General features: G+C 37.8%; 3 protein-coding genes across 10 annotated transcripts; all 3 read right to left on the minus strand.

Moving 5' to 3' along the window:
• Nucleotides 1–1131: 1131 nt before the first annotated feature.
• On the minus strand, nt 1132–8115 carry LOC103952362 (small RNA 2'-O-methyltransferase). 7 transcript variants are annotated; one of them, XM_048582143.1, is made up of 11 exons: nt 7970–8051; nt 7819–7880; nt 7270–7311; nt 6609–6902; nt 5829–5918; nt 4838–5295; nt 4499–4744; nt 2867–3968; nt 2641–2757; nt 2015–2146; nt 1132–1865 (listed from the first exon to the last, which is right to left on the minus strand). In XM_048582143.1, the coding sequence occupies exons 4-11, from the start codon at nt 6879–6881 to the stop codon at nt 1416–1418; spliced, it is 2868 nt and encodes a 955-aa protein (XP_048438100.1). In that variant the 5' UTR covers nt 6882–6902; nt 7270–7311; nt 7819–7880; nt 7970–8051; the 3' UTR covers nt 1132–1415. The 7 variants fall into 7 exon arrangements, with proteins under 7 accessions (XP_048438100.1, XP_009362212.2, XP_048438099.1 ...); XM_009363937.3 differs by lacking the exon at nt 7819–7880 and having other exon boundaries at nt 7970–8107; XM_048582142.1 differs by lacking the exon at nt 7270–7311 and having other exon boundaries at nt 6609–6881; nt 7970–8092.
• Nucleotides 8116–9033: 918 nt separating this feature from the next.
• On the minus strand, nt 9034–12664 carry LOC103952367 (probable 3-hydroxyisobutyrate dehydrogenase, mitochondrial). Of its 2 annotated transcripts, XM_009363945.3 has the most exons (10): nt 12465–12664; nt 11969–12057; nt 11679–11793; nt 11381–11528; nt 11091–11173; nt 10558–10653; nt 10297–10439; nt 10017–10101; nt 9726–9805; nt 9034–9304 (listed from the first exon to the last, which is right to left on the minus strand). In XM_009363945.3, the coding sequence occupies exons 1-10, from the start codon at nt 12591–12593 to the stop codon at nt 9217–9219; spliced, it is 1056 nt and encodes a 351-aa protein (XP_009362220.2). In that variant the 5' UTR covers nt 12594–12664; the 3' UTR covers nt 9034–9216. The 2 variants fall into 2 exon arrangements, with proteins under 2 accessions (XP_009362220.2, XP_018504240.1); XM_018648724.2 differs by lacking the exon at nt 11969–12057 and having other exon boundaries at nt 12465–12603.
• A 769-nt stretch (nt 12665–13433) lies between these two features.
• Nucleotides 13434–18121, minus strand: LOC103952368 (LRR receptor-like serine/threonine-protein kinase GHR1). The gene is given in 5 exon segments (XM_009363946.3): nt 13434–13821; nt 13824–14201; nt 14462–14993; nt 14995–16010; nt 16141–18121. Coding segments are annotated over 5 exon segments (3189 nt in total). The 5' UTR covers nt 17201–18121; the 3' UTR covers nt 13434–13618.
• Between the last annotated feature and the right edge of the window lie 777 nt (nt 18122–18898).

The raw sequence follows: 18898 nt of genomic DNA on the forward strand, positions 1-18898 counted from the left end.
CTAACTATAATAAATTATGATTTGTTGATTTTACCCCTAACTTTTTTAGGTTGAGTTCCAGAGTTTTGTAGTTAATAGAGTTCATCATTATATTGCAGACCTTCTTCTTTTTCTTTGAAACAAAAATAAAGAACCTCATGCTATTTAATTTATATTTTGTATTACTTCGTTGAAACGTGATCGTCGTTATTATTTATAAAGTATTCGAGGTATTGTTTTTCAATTTTTCTTTGTTAGTGGAGTTCATCATTTGTTTCTCCAGAAAATAAATTTGAGATCTGCATGTTATTTAATAATAACGACGGGTCACTATTTCTCGACTGTAAAAATAAACCGTTTCTAGATTTTACGTAACACTGTTTCTGAAATCTAAGTTATTGTTTATGGATCCAAATGAAATAGACACACTGTTTATTAAATGTAAGCTAGAAAAGAAATAGTGAAATTTATTGTATTTGGATTCAAAGAAAATAAGCATTATGTTTCTTAAATATAATCAACTGATGCATGAAAAAAAATAAACAATCAAAAGTTAAAACATAGATTGTTTCTAGAATCTAAGTCACTGTTTCTGGATTCTAAGTTATTGTTTTTAGAATTTAAGTCACTGTTTCTGGATTTTGGTTCTTTTCTTTCCAGATGTGCATAGAAAAAACAAACACTGTATTTGATTTCTTTTTTTCCAGAAATAGTGTTATTTTTTGGGTTCTCCAGAAACAATTTTATGTTTTGGTTTTTTTATTTTTTTTATTTTTCTTTTTTCCTATTTACAGATACTTGATATGTACGTACATCACAAGGACCATAAGTCCTTATTGGATCTGATTGGAATAAAATACTAACACTATAAATTGTTCGTGGCGCAGATAAGAGGATGAGGACGAGGACGATGACAAGGAAGATGAGGATAAGGGCACAAAAAAGGTAGACAATAGTTTTTGATGGTTTTTTATTAAATTTTGAGCCATTTGGGTTAAATAACATTTTAGGATGGTTTTTTGTTGAATATTTGTTGACCCAAGCCTTTTTCATTAAAGCTGCCCTAACTTTTAAGGCCTCAATGGATACCATTGAGGAAAATAGATTTTGCCCACCGCAGGTGGTGAGCAACATTCTGTGTCGTTTAACAAGTTTGATTTAACTTACCCGCTACACGAATATTAAAAATCAAAATCATCAAATGGCACATATTATGGTGGTAATCTATTCTCCTAATGCTAGTTGATACAGTCCATTCCCATATAACTTCTTGTAGACGTTCTAAATCCGCAAAAGGAAGATCATCTCCCGGAGGTAGGGATCCCCACCGTCTGAAACCTGGTTTTCTGTCACTAGATACCCCGAATCCAGTTCTAAGTCAAAATAAAAGCTCTGTTTCATGGGTTCGGAAAATCCTGCACGAATATCTCAGTTCATCAGAGAGCAGATCCTGGCCTATCGCTGCTATTCCATTCCCATATAACTTCGAAAGGTTGTTCCAGATCTGAAACCTCTGGAAAAGCAACTTCCTTGGTTACGTGTTCCTGTCTAAAGACAGCAATCTGGGAAGCAAAACCTGGTTCTGTATCACCGGAACCCCCAACTCCACTGAACTCAACACTGTAGTTGTGCTTCGCAGCCAATTCAGTCGCCCAGCAATTGAACTGCTCTCTCGTCCACTCGAACTTGTGGTCATGGTTACGAAATTTACATTGTGCTTGACTTTTGTCCTCCGGGTCATCTTCTTGGCTTGACAAATTGGATTTCTGGAGTATCACATTGTATTCGTAGTTTGGAGTGGAGACAATAAGAACCCTTGGACGAAATAAACTTAGCACCACGTTGCCAAACTCAGATGCTTGATCTTCCTCCATATGCTCTATTACCTATGATTTCCAATCAGAGTAAGCAACATTATAAACGAATTACAGTACAACGGGGACATCACGCTTGATTTCTGTGAAAACAGGAATATTTACAGATTTTATGTGGCAGAACTTTCTAACATGGGTTTAAAAGAAAAATAAGAGATTACCTCTAAGCAAGTGCCAATATCAAATCCACTCAACCGGGAATCAAAATTTGTAATTGAACCATCGTAAAGAATTGCTGAATTCATGGCTGACGTAATGGCATCTGAATTTGAGTTTAATTTGGAATGAAGTATCTGCAATATTGACAGAAAACTAAGGTTCATGGCTAAGGCAAGTGTTTAACTAAATGAACTTCATGGAAAAACAAACAAAGAACAAATATCTAAAATCAGCACACTAATACATAAGGAGGAAACGGTTCTATTCGTTTCTTGTACCCACCATGACCGAGCAAACACACGGATAAGGTTCATCCTAACAAGGGATCCTTTAAAATTAAGTAAAACCAGTATTAATTCTCTAAAACATAAATTAGAAAAGTCTTAACAAAGTGTATCACAGGTCTACGGCAAGGCAAGATGTCACCCATTCCCTAAATGTTTTGGCTGCACCGGGCTCTCTGGTGACAAAATCACCAGCAACTATCTATATACATAGGACCTGGCATATCTGTCACATTATTTATTCCTGTAAATGTTTAAATTAAAAGATAATAGCAGAAAAAAAAATAGAATAACCAGATATATACTCTAAATGCAAAAATCAGTAGTTAAATTATGATTCAGACCTTTGCCGCACGAGCAAGACTCTTTCGTGAAATATCAACACCAGCAATTTTTTCCAGAGAAGTTGGATAGTTTAATAAAGAATCCAACAAACTACCAGAGCCACATCCAAAGTCAACCTGCAACAATTACAAAGGACATGAAACTTAATGTCATATAAACAGTGTAATAAAAATTTCGGCTTGATAAAAACAGTGTAAAGCCAAAAGATGATAAAAACTCATTTACCAAAGTAGTTGCACAAGATTGTTTGATGCCTTGCACTGCATATTCCACACGCTGTTTTGAAAGTGGAGGGCTGAAAAAAGCCTGCTCCATTCTATCCTCTAGTGGTTCGGTTACCCCCAACAAAGTTATAGTGTATTCCAAATAGCAGGTTTCTGAAGACAATAAGGAAAGCATCCTAGCAGAATCGCCAGCTGCAGCTAAAACCAACTCTTGAGGTGGCAAATCCATACTGAAAAAAGCCGACTGACCAACAGTCATTTGTGTAATAACTGACTCGAGATGTGGGATCACTGCTCCAGATGCTATCTCAAACTCAAAGTCATCACTACTTTCCAAAAGTTCTTTCGTATGTTTGCCTTCAGTCACCAAAGAAGTAGAATAGCTTACACATGCTAAGGACCCAATAGATGGACAAACACCAGAATCCGGTCCTTCTATACTTACGGAACAAATGTCAATTCCAGGGACAGCAAACAGTGCATTCACAGAGTTGGAAAATGATAATTTTCCTTCTTCAGTCTCTTTATGCCCAACAGTATGAATATGATGGCACAGCATAAATGTTTTAATAAAGTTTTGGGAATCGAATCTAATGTTGTGGCCCTCAGCAGAAGCGTTTAGTCTCTCTAAAGGCATAGTTAGATCCCCAAAATATGCATTTAACCATAACAGAACTTTCAAAGAAACATTCTGGATGGCATCACTCTGCTTCTTAAAAGTCTCTTTTGGTGAGCACTCTAAAATAAAATCCTGAAACTTAGAAATTATTTTTACTTCACATCTAAAGCTACCTCCGGATTCAACTATCTCCTTTACACCAGCATCAACAACACGGCCATTTGCATATTGTGTCTCTTTCCCAGCCAAGTCTGTCACCTTTAACTTCTTGTGTGATATTGGTGACTCGGATGATTCTTCTAGAGTGTTTCGAGGAGAGAAGATGGGCTCAAGCCGGTGCTGGCGGCAGAATGTACACAGTATCTCCCTTGGAATCGAACCCTTCCATTTTGCCTTGGCAGAAAATGCTAAAGGTAACTCAGCTGCAAGTATTGCTTCTCTGGACAACTTGTAAATTCCACTTGGTGTCTTGCCAATGACCATCCTGTAAAGTGTAGACTTAGATTTTAGGTATGATTGAATTATGCAATGTTGTACACTTTTATTACTGAATGATGCAGCAAAGAAACAGGTGGAGCGTTCCTCTTTTCTATATACTTTTCAAATTTGGATTTTGGAAAACAGTAAGTACCGTGCGGTTTTGAAGGATAGTCTCAGTGGTCTAGGTTAAACAGTATTCGGGTCTTTAGTATGAGAGTCGGAAGCATTTTCTTCCAAGCAGGGATTAATATTTCATCATTTTCAACCAAATGTATTATATTTTTATAACTAATAAAGCCAGAAATTTCTAAGAGTTTTATGAGTCCTATTCCTTCTCATTTATTTGAGAAGGATGATGCTACAGAACCAAAGTATTTTTCCAACTATCGCACATATAGTGGGTCCAACAATATGCATATGAAGGTTAGGAAAAGAGCTTGGTTATGAAGCATTCTTTCCACTGGCACAAAAGCAAGGTAAAAGAAGAAAAATGTTTGTAAAATGTGAACAGTACAGCAAAAGTCAGAAAAAAACCTGTGATATGATTGCAGGGATACATCTTCATAGAAAAGGTCTTTGGACCTCCATGTGTATCCAATGGATGCCAAAACAGCGTTACCATATATATCTTGGCCCGACAGGTAACTTGCTCTTGCATTGAAAGATCCTTCAGAATTACAAGCTCCTTTGGTATTTAGAAGATCTGAAGAGATATCCAACAGAGATTTCTTTGGAGCAGCAAAGTACAGTCTTGTCTCAGAGGAAGCTTTACCTATAGGCCTGTCAAAGAATTTGTACCACAAGTTAAGCACAGATGGTTACAGAGTCAACAAACTGTCCTCCCAGTTTTTCCACATTATCCTTTTAACATACCTTGAGATCAGAATGTCAGCAGCGTTCAATAACCCAAGTTGTTTTGCTATAACATCCAGGAAATATCCAGAAGATGAGAGATTTAGGATTACTCTTTCAACACTCTTCTCTAATGAACATGGTACATTTATGGCTTCAATCGGAAATATTTCTTTGGAGTCTGATTGCTCAACAGATGATGACTCTATTATTTCAGGAGTGTATGGATTTTTCCTCCTAATCCAGAGCTCTTCCTCAGAAGTAGCAAGAAGTCCAGATAATTTAGCAGCAGCCCTCATAACATATAATATAGCCAAGAAAGGACTTGACTCCACCTTGGGATCAATGGATTTACACATATTAAAAAGTGTTGCGTCAAAGACAGCAATGACTGCGGCAGGAATTTGACCAGAAAGATCACCTTCCCTCTGCAATGCTGCTCTGAAGTGACCACTAAGAGGATGAAGAGCTGGAAGAAACTATAACAGTGAAACATAAGAGAAATGTCAAAATAATAACTCAAATCAGTGCTTCAAGAATATCTCAGAAACTTATTTCCTAAAGCAATCCAGGTCAAGAAATATCAGACAATTCACTTCCATCTCCACATAGTCAAAGCAAACTGAGTCCTTGAAAAAGATTTACAAGTTGAGAAGAAAGTGAAAGATAGAGAGAGGTAAAGAGTACTTGACAGAATAAGCACAAGAATTTATCAATTTAAGCATGTGTTATTACGGATAGATTTTGGAACAAAGTTTCAACATACATATATGTTTATGCATACAATTGGAGCACGACCGTGATATAAATAAGCAGTAAGCGCTTCCAAAGCTCTCAAATTCAAAGAAATAACAGGGATGCTAGGTCAAAGAAAAAGCTAATACACTCTTGTCCAATTAAAAGCAATTAGGTAATCAATACATAAATTAAGAAAGGTGATCATCATATGCTTTTTGTAAAAACTAATGTAGACATTTATACGTGGCAGAACATGTATTAACTGTTTACCAACCTCATCTGAAAATAAAAAATTGACACGAGAGACTAACTCATCCCATGCTTCCTGCAGAGTAGGGACTTTTGTTGAGGGATTAATGCCTAGCTGCAGGAAACAGAAACAACATTTACTAACCATAATCATAAAATAAGAAAGAAAAACAATCTTGCAAAGTTTTTAAAGAGGCAGTAAGCTAATATAACCTTCACAAGTGTAACAGCACACAACTACTACAGCAAATATTCATAGAAGAAAAAAAACTACATAAAAATTATACATACAAAGAATAATTCTATAAAAATGAGCAAACACGTATCTCAACATTTGTATAATGTAGAGCAAGAAAATAATTTGCATCCTCATTCAAACTATTTAGGTCCATCATCCCTCGTCCAGGTGTCTAGATGAGAAAATTTATTTCCACCGACACCATATCCCCTTGGCTCATACACCCACACAATGGAAGAAAGGTTTTGCGGTAGCAAAAACACAAATACTTTAAGTACAAAATTTATCTTCCATATCTAGCTGTCCAAAACAGGACAATTGCTCATGCTCCTTGTTATTCATTAAAGCGTCAGTATGTAACTGATCAAACGTCCACATTGAGATGGGTGATGTCCAAACAACAAACATAAGAGGATCAGATAAATCAATGTGGGAATCTCAATTCTAATTATAATTGTTGAACACTGAGCAGAATTTCCATTAACTTTATTGGGGTAGTTAAACAAATAATAGAGTGGGCAGGCCCAACTCAGAGCCATAAGATTACAGAAAGGAGAACAATCCAACCTTTTCTAAGGCCAATTCAGCGGCAGACTGTTCTGCATCCTTCTTCTTTTTAAAGGTTTCAGATACGACAGTAACTTCTGGAAGTTTCAAGGTACAGCGATAAAGGCAAGGGCCCTTCTGCATAATGGCCAACCCTGGACATCCATTTTGAGGAGACTCATGCACTTCCTCTACTTCATAGCGGGCTGTGCTACCGAACTTTTTGTGTATGATAGCCTTAGGCGTAAAGGTAGTGTTTCGCACTGCAACAGTTGCGGCTCCTTCAGTTTCCATCTGTACCCAAGAGGTCTTCAACTATAAGTTTTTATATACGTTAGATTGGATGTCCTTTATGTAATTAAAAGTTACGGTTATAATCCAATGATAAAATCAGATGGAAAAATTTTTCTATCCAGCTACCAAACGACTACTACTTATGTGATTACATTGCAAAATAGCTAAAAATCTCAAGGAACAAAAACCAATGGCACATTCCATACATTGGAGTAAACCATAGGCCATAATACTCGAAAACACGACACCAGTAAGAAAATAAAACATAAACCGCAAGACAATGTCCGTATAACCACAACTTAAGATTCAACGTCTCCTGTTCGACAGTTTCTAACCAATCATCCTGAATAAATGCTTTAGGTTAACCGAAAAAGAGAAGAAAAAATACCTGTGGATATCCTCAACCCAAGTGACTAGTAGCCAAAAACAACTGGAGAAATTAAACGCAAATTATACATTTGAGTAAGCATAAAAATGATAACGTCGTCATTTCGAATGACTATCATATCAAAACCAACAACTTGACATTGAAAAACACAATGCATTATATAAAGACAATATTTGAATTAAATGGTAAAGAAAGCAAACACATTTTCATCCCAAAAACATATATCAAATGAACATAAAAATAAGAACCCAAAATTCCTAATTCTTTTCGTCAGTAAAGTATCGAAACGACAAGATAATAAGCCAACTGTTGATCCCCCAAAAGTCCAGTTAATTATGATAACATTTAGTCGCTGGGTGATCATAAACGAAAGATCATAAATTCAAGATAAAAATACAAAATATATTTAAAAAACTAAACTTTCAGCTAATAACACAGCAATGCGCTAAGTAATCGTAACAAAGGTGGCTGAAAATTACTGGGTTCCTTAGAAATTGACAAACGGAGCTAATTAAACAGCAAATTTGCACAGGAAAGTTAGAGGAATACTGGAATTTGTTGGAAAATTGGAGATAGAAAAGCAAACCCAGTTCGAAAAATCAACGGAATATCTACAAAAAGGCATCAAAAGGTGGTGAAGATATAAAGCAATGGCAGGCAAGAGAGGGCATACGATCAAAGAAAACAGCAAAGGCCGTACCTTTTCGCATTCACAACGGCAATGGCCGAGCCTGAGAGAGGAGGGAGAGAGAGAGGCACAGAGCAGAGAGAGAGAGTGAATAATGTGTGCGTTGGTGGGGTTTTGGTGGGGCAGCAGAAACGATATAGAGAGAGAGAGAGAGAGAGAGAGAGAGGTTTTGGAGGAAGGAAAGTAAAGAATATCAACATGAAACTTGTACATGCGGTTGGGATTCTCGGTCTTCTTTTTGGTCCTTGCTTGCTAAGGAGTAAGCCCCCTTTTCCCTTCCCAAACTAAAATTTTCTTTTACACTAATGAAACTACGAAGCGTCTACGAAGATATTTTCATGATGGACCATCAGTTTATGTATAATAATTTCATGTAGTTAACAAGTTAGTATCAAACTTATTACAAATATAAAAGTCGAGTCAAAATCTACTTTGATCAAGTAAAGATCAGATATCACGATGTCAACTGATTATGTAGCCAACTCATATTTATTACCATTGTATTTTAAATTTTAATCAATTTCCATTGAATATTGTGTCATTCCAAGTTTAATTGGTTTCCTTTATTTAGGAATTGACTTCAAAATCTTTTCAAATTTGCATTTTTCTTCTTCTTTTGTTTGAAATTATCTTGCATCTCAAATGGTTAAAACTTCAAAGCACATATTTTTGTACTTAATGTCCTGTGTTCGATTTTTTACTTCCCACAAATCATTTGTAGTTTGATTGGCCGACGTAGAGACCCAAACACGAAAGCCCCCCCCCTTCCCTCGACCTACAAATAAAGACGCCACTTCTCCATTCTCTTGAGGTTGTCTCGTTTTCCAACATGATATTTCAGTTCGTCAATTCTTCATCTGAATAACACTATTTGTACCACCTTTCAATTCTTCAAATTGAAAGTTTACTAAACACCTCTAACACAAGTGGACCGCACCTGTGTACATGAGACTCACTTGTATTAGAGATTCAGCAATAAAGGCGGTTCAAATAATAGTACTTTTTCTACCGATGGAATATACTCTCTCTCTCTCTCTCTCTCTGGCCTAAATGTATACATAAGCATCATAAAAAGCTGGGGGTAGAATCGGTATATTAACAAAGCAGAAACAAAAGGCTATCAACATAGACAAAATAAATTGTATTCGTTTAAGGCCATGAAGTTGCAACTTTGTATAGAAATTGAGTGCCACAACATGCTATGTTCAGGTTTCCAACATTTGGACTTGCTATTATCACTACTCAATGATGAAGTCAAGCTAGCTCTCGTTCTTGCCGGAGTAATAATGCCGGAAAACACAGGAGAAGTCCTCGGTTTCATGACCATTCTTGCAGAGCTGTGTGTATCTGCACAACAAATCAGTGCATCAGCTTATGGTGAACGAAAATAGTATATGCAGCGGAGATTGTTGTGCATTACAAGTTATCAATTTCAGGATTTGAATTGGATGTTAACGCAAAGCTTAAATCAAGTTTCGGTTAACGCATTGAAAGCTTAAATCAAGTTTCAATATACGCACGTAGAGATCGATGCATATGTGTTTTGTACTTCCTCGACTGTCTTCTGTTATGGTCAGCATGTCACCTTACTTCTATTCTCGAGTTTTAGGTGGATACTTGTTACTTCTAGACCGCTAACAGAAGGAGTGCAAGTAGTTTTCGGAGGAGTGGGACTAGCATTACCCTACCTTATTCATATATGATATAATTAGATATAAAAAATATGCGAGGACACCGACGTAGGCTCAAAAAACGCAAAGGGATTTACATCTTTTGTGCTTGGGACGTCAACGGGCATCTAACACCAACCTCTTCGGCTGATGTTGCACCAAGGTTTAGATCCTTAGCCTGCCATTTACCAAATACAATCATCAGTATCCGAACAACATATTAACATTATAGGATTCAAGATTGACCGTTAGGAAAGCTTCAGCAATATGCTAAGGCCCGCAGAGACCAAAGATACTAGATGACCAAAATTTGTTGAACAGTTTATGCCTAAAATTTGTTGAACAATATCAAAAATATTTTTCAGACGAACAGGATTAAACTAACTTACCATAAGTTTGGATGCGAACCCGCCATCATAGTTCCTTGAAGAGGGCACTCCTTCCATCACTCCAGGAACCGGATTATAACTATCACTGTCATGTATTCCACGTCCTAGGTGTTAAGTACTAACAAACCATTTGGAAACACATAATCTACCCAATATAAGCCCAAACCTGAAGATATTCCCCATATGTGTGTACAGGTATGTGTAGTGTATGGGCAAGATCCAATTGGCAGCGAAGCAAAAATTGCCTTAAGCTACAATGTAGAGGGTATTCTGATAGTACCTACTCCAACAGCGACCACTAGAAGAGTTGAGTACTCTTGTCAGAGTACTTGCGGAAAGTCCCAGAGCCTGGCCAAGAGCAAGGGATTCAGAAACACCAATCATACTAATAGACATTGCCAAATTATTGCAGATCTTTGCTGCCTGCATACAAAACCACTTTAGATGTCAAACAATCTGCAACAAGTTCAGGTAGTGGCATGAAAATTCTCAGAAAGTGAAAGGAGCTGTATTTTTGGCTCGTGAAGATGTGAGAACTTACTGAACCATTTCCTGATCCACCACAATAAATCGTGTTCTTGCCCATTGCAAGGAATAAGGACTTTGCTGCCAGATAAGATTCCTCAGAGCCACCCACCTGCAGACATGTTATCTTTTGATCATGACTCAGAAATTAGATATCACCAACCTAGGTACAATCCCTCACCCTCTAAAATCATATATCCCGTCTTGTGCATATACGAACTAGGATGACAAGAACAACACCTAGGACATATACTAAACAGTTAATTAGAGTATCTGGGAGAATGGAAACTGAAAATCTAGATCGTGAAATCAGCTTGTTTACTTCCATAAACTGAAATTCTTCATCAACTGACATTATGATCAAAATGTCAGTCCGCATTTCCGGCCATATATCAAATCAAAGCTATACAATGAAGTGCAAGTGGTATATAGTACGTGAGAAATAATACTGAAGAACAACCGCCCCTTAGGAATGCATATTCTTCTCTCTTCGATATAACTCCATCAGACTTAAATTACTGACTTTGAATGCCAAAACCAGAATTATACCATGAAAGTAAGAGTCCCCGCTTCTGCAGCAAGAACACCTCCAGATACAGGGGCATCCAACATGGCAGGCTTCTTAGGATAATCTACACAATATGCAACACATTAGTCAGTAAAAAGGCAAAGTTAAATGTCCCCCATCGGCCATCTTACAAAATAAAGTCAGTAAAAGACAAATGAAGGAAGAAACTGCATTTTTTCACAACCTCAACCATTTGATAATTTAAATCAATATAATGGAAGATTGAGCAAGCACTGATGCTCAAACAAATTAAATCAGTCTGCCATTGTACCTTTTTTCTCCTTTAAAGTACAGTCAGATACAGCAATAGAAAGCTTTCTCGACGTTTGTGGATCAATAGTGGATGAATCTATTAACAACCATGGTCGTAATTCCCCTCCACAAAGTAAACCATTAGGTCCAGTATAAACATCGTATACCTGCATTGAAAGAAGAAGAAAAAAATTCACATTTTGCAGTGCTTGTGGAACTTGAACACCTCAAAATTGCAAATTAATGAATTTTAAGCAACACTTGAATTGTAACTTCCCATAAGTAGAGTTTAACGAATGAATAAATAAGGCACTCACGTGAGATGAGGAAGGCAGCATTGTGATTACAACATCACTAGCTTCAGCAACTTTTAAAGGTGTTTCTTTCATTGCAGCTCCCATGTCCAAGAACTTCTTCATAGCATTGCTGTTTCTGAACAATAAAAACAATAACACATAGACATTATAAACTGCCATAGAACACATGGTGATCCCCCTTATCCTAAGTGTGACGGGGATAGTTAATCCTTGCGATTAATCAGTACAAAACGTAGCTAACTGAATGTGATCCAAACGAACAGTTTGTAGAAAAGATATAAATACATTACATGTCATGAACAGCGACTCGGTATCCAGCCTTAATTAGATTATTTGCCATTCTTGATCCCATATTTCCCAGCCCTATAAACCCAACACTCTGCAATCCATCATTCAGATAATGTTACAAATATACAGCATCCGAGAAATCAACTAAAACAGTAGCATTCTCCATATAATTACTCTTTTATCAAAGAACTGATATATAAATATTTCATAAAACAATCTTATGCTTGGAGTCTGTTTCAGTAAAAGCGCTGCTGTCAGGTCAAAATTACTTCCTAGAGAAGCACCTGCCAGATGTTTCTTCAAGAAGTGCTTTTCCAGGAAGCACTTGAATTTTCAATAAAAACTTCAACGTGTTTATAGTCAAAAGACGTCTAACATAAGCACTTTCGAACATAAGTGCAATCCCAAACGAGCAAATCAATTTCCCACATACCCAGTTGAGAATTAGCATGAAATAAGTCAGAGCAACCAGAATTAGCATCAAAATCAGAGCTTTACCTCAAAACCGGATGAGACTTGTTCTGAATAAAATCTGCGTGTTGAAGATGACAGAAGAGAAAGTGGGTGGATTGAGGAAATGCATTTGGAAAGATGATTCAGTGATCTCACCCTACAGAAAATTGCCATGCTCTTTCTCTCTCTCTCTCTCTCTCTCTAGAGGCAAAGTTCAAATAATGGCAGTGCTTATTTACAGAAGAAAAACAGGAAATCATTGTCTCTAATCTCCCATTTGGTTGTCTTATCTTAAAGTCCACGTCATTGTATTTGTATTTCATGTTATATCTAACATCTTTATCTATTTGGCTTTTCTGTCCAACAAATTATTCCCTCACTTGGAATTAAAAGATGAGCACTTTGTTGCGGGTAGTTGGTTAGAATGTGTGATCTGTTTAGAAAAATAATTTTTACTAGTAACATAAGCGAAGCAGGTGTAAAATATTACACTCTAACTATAACACAAGGGAATGATTAATAAAAGTGGGAGGAATAGATAGTGATATTATTTATCTTTCTTTTCTTTCTCTATGTTTTGATTGCAGTCGAGTGCTCTATTTATAGAGCAATTCGCATTATTACATTTTGAAATTTACATCATATGACTTTGAAAATACAATCATTTTGTTTCCAAAGTCTACATCACATTTGTCGACACTAAAAAATCACATTTGTGGGCATTCATAACAATGCCAATGTTTTTAACATGATGTATATTTTAAATAGTTTTTCGTGATTTAGAATAGAATATCGCTCAAAATTGTTACACTTCTTCAGAAATACGAGCTGCCCCTTCAAATAGGCTAGTTGGCAGTAAAGCGTCCCACCTCTTGCACCGAAATTTAAATTCTTCTTCAATTCGATTTGAGTAGTTTAGAATATCGTATTCTAAAAAAACGATGTTAATGACATGGGGCAAGGTACGTAAACTTGGAAACGGCCGGCGGGGATCGTCATGAAGCGACACAAAGCTAAACAAAAAAGTGCATCCCTTGAAATCTAGTCCGTTTCCAATTTTCCACAATGGTTAATTCAATCAGCTGATCACACTAGAAAAACCAAACGAGATACAAAAAGGGAGGCCAATGAGATATTAAACTTCCCCTCCCACAAAAAGGAACAAGTTCAAATAAGCTAAATCAACCCCTAACTTAAAACTATATGGAGGAGAGATCCTCATATATGTTCTTAATACCTGGCCTTCTCCCAACAGTTCTTAAACATCGTAACGCTATTCCAAGGACCTCCTTCGTTCCCTTCTCTGCTGCTGGCACTCCCATTTCCGGCACCAATGCAGCGTCAAAACATTCAGAGCCGCGCCCTTCTGCTACCCTCAGCTGAACCCAATCTGTCAAATCAACCCATTTCCTTCACCTGAAATCACATCGCCCGCACACCTTCCAGTTAGGAGTTCCAGCATTATCACTCCAAAGGCGTAAATATCTGACTTGAAGGAGGGAAGAGGCTTCTTGGAAGCAGCCAACTCTGGTGCACGGTAACCCAAGACACCAGCATCGAGAATCTGTTCGATGGTGCCAGCTTGTGTCATGAGGCGGTGGAGGCAGTAATCAGCAACACGGGCATTCAGGTCTGGCCCGTCCAACAAAATATTTGATGCTTTGAGGTTACCGTGTGGAACAGCACGGTCAAAATGGAGATAGTTCAGGCCACGTGCAACGTCAACTGCAATTTTGAGCCTTTGGGCCCAGGTCAATGGTGGATCTTTTCTTCCTGGTCGATCTGAAATAATTTAGGCTCATCAGAAATGCCAATGGAAGGTTACCTAAATACAAATACGCGCACAGATAGGATACGTATATGCCCGCACACACACGTGTATATGCAGAGAGAAAGAGATTAGTGAAGTAGAAAAAACAATTTTTCTTCAAAAATCAAGAGAGAAGTGGGATAAAGATACAAGCCATGCATTCTATAGCAAAAGAAACCGTTTGATCATTGCAAGATAAATAGGAAGAAGAGACTAACAAGAAACAGCTTACCGTAAAGAAAGCTTGCAAGACTTCCCGGTGAGATATAATCGGAAAGAATGAGCTTCTCATGCTGTGTGGGGCCCCAGTAGTACCCTCTCAAACCTACAACATTTGGATGCCTCATGTTCGCAAACTTTTTAGCCTCCTTGGCAAACTCCTTTTTCTGTTTCGCCACCCCTTCTCTCAACCACTTAACCGTCAAGAACAACCCATTATCAAGTGTTGCCCTGTAAGAAGTCCCATGGCTACTTCTTCCTAGAACTTCAGCAGGTGCCCTTGACAGCTCCTCCGGGGTTAATGCAATTGTATCATCAAGAAAATGCAGCTCACCAACCAATTTATCCGGTGACCTCACATCCAGTCTTGCAAGGTTTTCAGTAGTGACTGACTCTCCAGAGTCTGGGGACCAAGAGAAATGGCTGTGCTTTGAAGGGGAGAAACCAGCTACAGCTGCAACTTTTTTATCGGGGCTGACAATTTCGGATGATGATCCTTTTTGTGAAGCCATGAGATCCGCAGTTGAAACGACCAAAGCACCACCCAGTGCCTGTTCCACGAACACCAGATTGGTTTGGTTGAGTGCGACTGTGGATGTCTTTGCTTGTGGTATGCTCTGATGGGATTCTTCTTGACATGCGGATGTAGTGTACGAAGATAGCAAGCAGAAGAAGAATGAAGACAGCTACCACACATGAAACTATAATGATTACCTTGACCATTGTACTGATTGGTCTCCTCTTTGAATTTTCATTTCCAGAACTGTTTGATCCCGGAGGACCATTTGGAAAAAGCAAACGTGCATTCCCTGGATAGAAGGAAGATTTTGGAAACTTTCTCAGATTTTCCGGGACATTCCCAGAAAGATCATTGTATGAGGCATTAAAGCTTTCAAGACTAGTAGGCAAGTTGTTTGGCAAAGGACCTGTAAAATGATTTTGGGAAATGTCTAATGAGCTTAAAGTGCTGATGTTGGTGACAGAAGTTGGAAGAGAGCCAGAAAAATTATTTCTAGCAATATTGAACATTTTAAGCCCCTTCAATGAACCAAAATGATCAGGAAAATAGCCACTAAGATGGTTCTGGGAAAGATCAACAACTTGAAGATTTGACTCACTGGGCAAAGGAGATGAGATGTTAATCGAGCCGGTGAGTAAATTATCACGAAGGTGCAGTTCTTGCAAAGTGGGCATTGTTAGCAATTCAGCTAGAACCGTTCCATCAAGCTGATTGGAACTGAGATCAAGGACACTAATCTTTGGATATTGTGTTATAACACTTGCTATAGAACTACTAAGAGTGTTATGGGAGAGGTTAAGATAATTTAAACGCAAAAACTGTGGGGTTACATCAGGGATGGGTCCTGTAAAATGATTTTGACTCAGATCGAGATATTCTATGTTTCCCCATTTCACCATCCTGGTTAAGTTTCCTTCGAATTTGTTATTCGATAGATCAAGTACAGCACAACTTCCAGTCAGCAACGGTAACTCACCAGTAAGCCCATTTGAGGACAGATTGAGGAAGCGCAGATTGGTCGATGTGATCATATCTATTGGTCCTGAGAGATGAATTTCAATGTGAGAGGCGTACTAAAACACACTAAGCGTAAATAAATAAAGTAAAACAACACAAAAAGACGCATTTGCAAGTGAATGTAAACGAAGGCAAAAAGAAGTACATATTAGTACCTGTGAGATTGTTGCCACTCAAATCTAGTTCAGTTACAACAAGAGAATCTCCTTTTAATAGACCATTAGGAATATCTCCGGTAAATCTGTTGTTGCTGAGTTTGAGTACTTGGAGATCATAGGCAAAATTAAAGCCTGGCAAATCCCCTGACAGCTGGTTGTAGCTGAGATCCAACACCTTCAGGTTTTCAAACATCTGTAGCTCACCACCGCTTACCAGTGACCCAGTGAGCTGGTTGTGGCTAAGATTCAAGTACTTAATAGTCTCAGAAAGGCGGGGTAGAAACTTCTGCTGTTGTGAACTGGAACTAACAAACATATTGCCACTCAAATCAACATGAGTGACCTCAGATAGCATCAAAAACTCCAGATTGATATGCCCATCGAGCATGTTCCCATGCAAGTCAAGCACATCGAGACTTGAAATTAACTCAAACCCCTTAGGTATTTTCTTGGTAAAGCCATTTAAAGACAAATTTAGATGTACCAGTTTAGGCAGCTCTGTCAATGATGCCGGCAGGGGCCCGGACAAGGAGTTTCGACTCAAGTCCAATAACTGGACTGAGGAAAGCCCTGAAATTGAATCTGGAATAGAACCCGAGAAGTTGTTGCCACCTAGTGAGAGATTCCTCAAGCTCCCTAACCTACCAATCCCAGGTGGTAAAGGTGAAGAAAATAAATTGTTGGACAGGTCAAGGAACTCAAGGCTTTTGAAGTCAGCTATGTTGTCGGGAAACTTTCCCATTATCGAGTTGTTGGCCATGGAAAGTCTCACAAGCTTCGTTAGATTCGCAAACACACTCAAGTCCACATCCGCAGAGAGACTCAAATTATCAAGAACAACCCCAGCAACATTTCCGCCATTACACACAACACCGTTCCAAGAAGATGGGCAACCATCAAAGTCAATGGACTCATCATTCCAAGAATTAAGGACATAGCCAGTGGGGTCATGCTTGACACCCTTCTTGAACTCGAGCAGCGCCAAAATATCCTGCGAAGGGAGCTGCCCCATGGCAGAAATAAACAGAAGGGACACCACAAAAAGCCGACGGAGCATACTTTCTCTATATTAATGACTTCACCCAGTTGAAATAAAAGCTCAACGTTAGAACAAGCAGTAAACCTTACGCCTCTACAGCCAACAAATTCAAGCAAGAAAACCAAACCAATATTCCAACACCAACTACAGCACAACACAGAACCCGCACTTTCGATTTCGAATATAACGAGAAATAGCTCTCAATGTTGGGAAGAAGTGGAGGCTTTTGAGCTCTCAAATCCACAGAGTGAAAGAAACTCAACTAATATTCGGACTTGTTCCAACCACAGTTGGAATCAAACATGCATCCAGAACCCCCAAACGTTCATCAATAACCCTTTTTTCCCTAACAAAAAGGCCAAACCTTTGAACTTTGAAGAGCTTCAAAGGACCAGATTCTCCTCCTCAAGGAACAACAAAAGTCATTTTACCAACTTCATACTACACAGCTCAAAGCAGTAAATCACACAATAAGCAGCAAAAACTGAGTCGCTATTAGAGACCTAACAAATTTTACTACCAAAGGATTCCATTTTTAGCACAATGTGGCTCTGTAAAAACTATCCCAATAAAAAGATTCAATCCTTGAAGCAAAACCCAGAATCTGAAACTGCTGAAAAATTACAAATGGGACTGTAAAGGCATTACCTTTTCCACATTGCTTCTTCACGGAGCTCACAGAACAACCAGCTACAGAAAACCCATGAACAAAAACTAGAAGTGGGTCATCAAATTTACAAGCCAAGCTGCGATAAATCACGGGACCCAGAAGAAATTTAACCAGAAAAAACAAAACCCTATAAGAAAAGTACTTTTGGGCTTTTCGTAAGTTCTTAACAGTCCAAAAACCTTTGCTCTTTCTTTAATGAAAGTAAATACAAAAAATCTCAGAAAGGCAGTGTCTTTAAGAGGGGCATGTGGAGACACCAAAGAAGAAGCCCAAGGGGTTCTGTGATATGAGGGTATTAAGCAAAAACCCTAGCTTTTGTGCCTTTTAGGGACTTTTAATGGTGGAATTGGGAAAGTAAGCGGGAAAATGTGGGGTTTTTTGGGGTTAATAATTATGGGATTACCCGCCAAAATAGGGGACAGAATCTCTTTCACTTTCCTAGTGGACGTCAAAGAATTTATTAAATCCAGTTTAAAATTGGCTCTCACGTACATAATACACTTTATATTTGCTTTTTCAATTAAAATTTATCTTAATACACTTCACTTACTTCCCCATAATACCTTCACACCCCACATTTTTAATACGCACCTTACATTTTCTACATGCACCCCATATTTTCCATACATCTCACATTTCTCAAATCTTATAAAGTTTTTAATTTGGATAAAAAATACCAACTAGAATTTTGACAAAAGATACTCCCTAGGATTTAAAGTATACGTAGATTGTTTTCAATTCCATCATTAAGACCCATCTAGTCAGTTTTTAATATTTTGTGATAATTTTATGTGTTTAATTTTTCATATAATTCCTAAAAAATGAATATAAATATAGGAGCTTGAATAACGCATCAAAATCAAGATTAAATAATTATTGATGTCGTTAAAATCATTAAAATAATAAAAAAATATGAAGTCTTACCTCATGTGAAGCTTCTGAAACATCCATTTCATGTTTCATTGGTCAAAAATAATTTTTCACAATCAACATGTGTTGTAATTTCATTGGTTAGAATTTTATTCAACAATTAAGGATTGAAGGGA

The sequence above is a fragment of a genome, unplaced genomic scaffold (genome assembly GCF_019419815.1).
Source record: "Pyrus x bretschneideri cultivar Hongxiangsu unplaced genomic scaffold, Pyrus_bretschneideri_v1 Contig19, whole genome shotgun sequence".
NCBI classification, from domain to species: domain Eukaryota; kingdom Viridiplantae; phylum Streptophyta; class Magnoliopsida; order Rosales; family Rosaceae; genus Pyrus; species Pyrus x bretschneideri.

Excerpts from the sequence above, each read along its gene's own strand:
- LOC103952362 (XM_048582141.1), bottom strand. Across the intron at positions 5,919-6,608 it reads CTGAATTGGCCTTAGAAAAG|CTAGGCATTAATCCCTCAAC; the intron begins GTTGGATTGTTC and ends TGTTTCCTGCAG. Across the intron at positions 4,745-4,837 it reads GCTGACATTCTGATCTCAAG|GCCTATAGGTAAAGCTTCCT; the intron begins GTATGTTAAAAG and ends ATTCTTTGACAG.
- LOC103952367 (XM_009363945.3), bottom strand. The coding sequence starts at position 12,593 with ATGGCAATTTTCTGTAGGGTGAGATCACTGAATCATCTTTCCAAATGC. Across the intron at positions 11,174-11,380 it reads TACTTTAAAGGAGAAAAAAG|ATTATCCTAAGAAGCCTGCC; the intron begins GTACAATGGCAG and ends CATATTGTGTAG. Across the intron at positions 10,102-10,296 it reads AGTGGTCGCTGTTGGAGTAG|TGATAGTTATAATCCGGTTC; the intron begins GTACTATCAGAA and ends AATACATGACAG.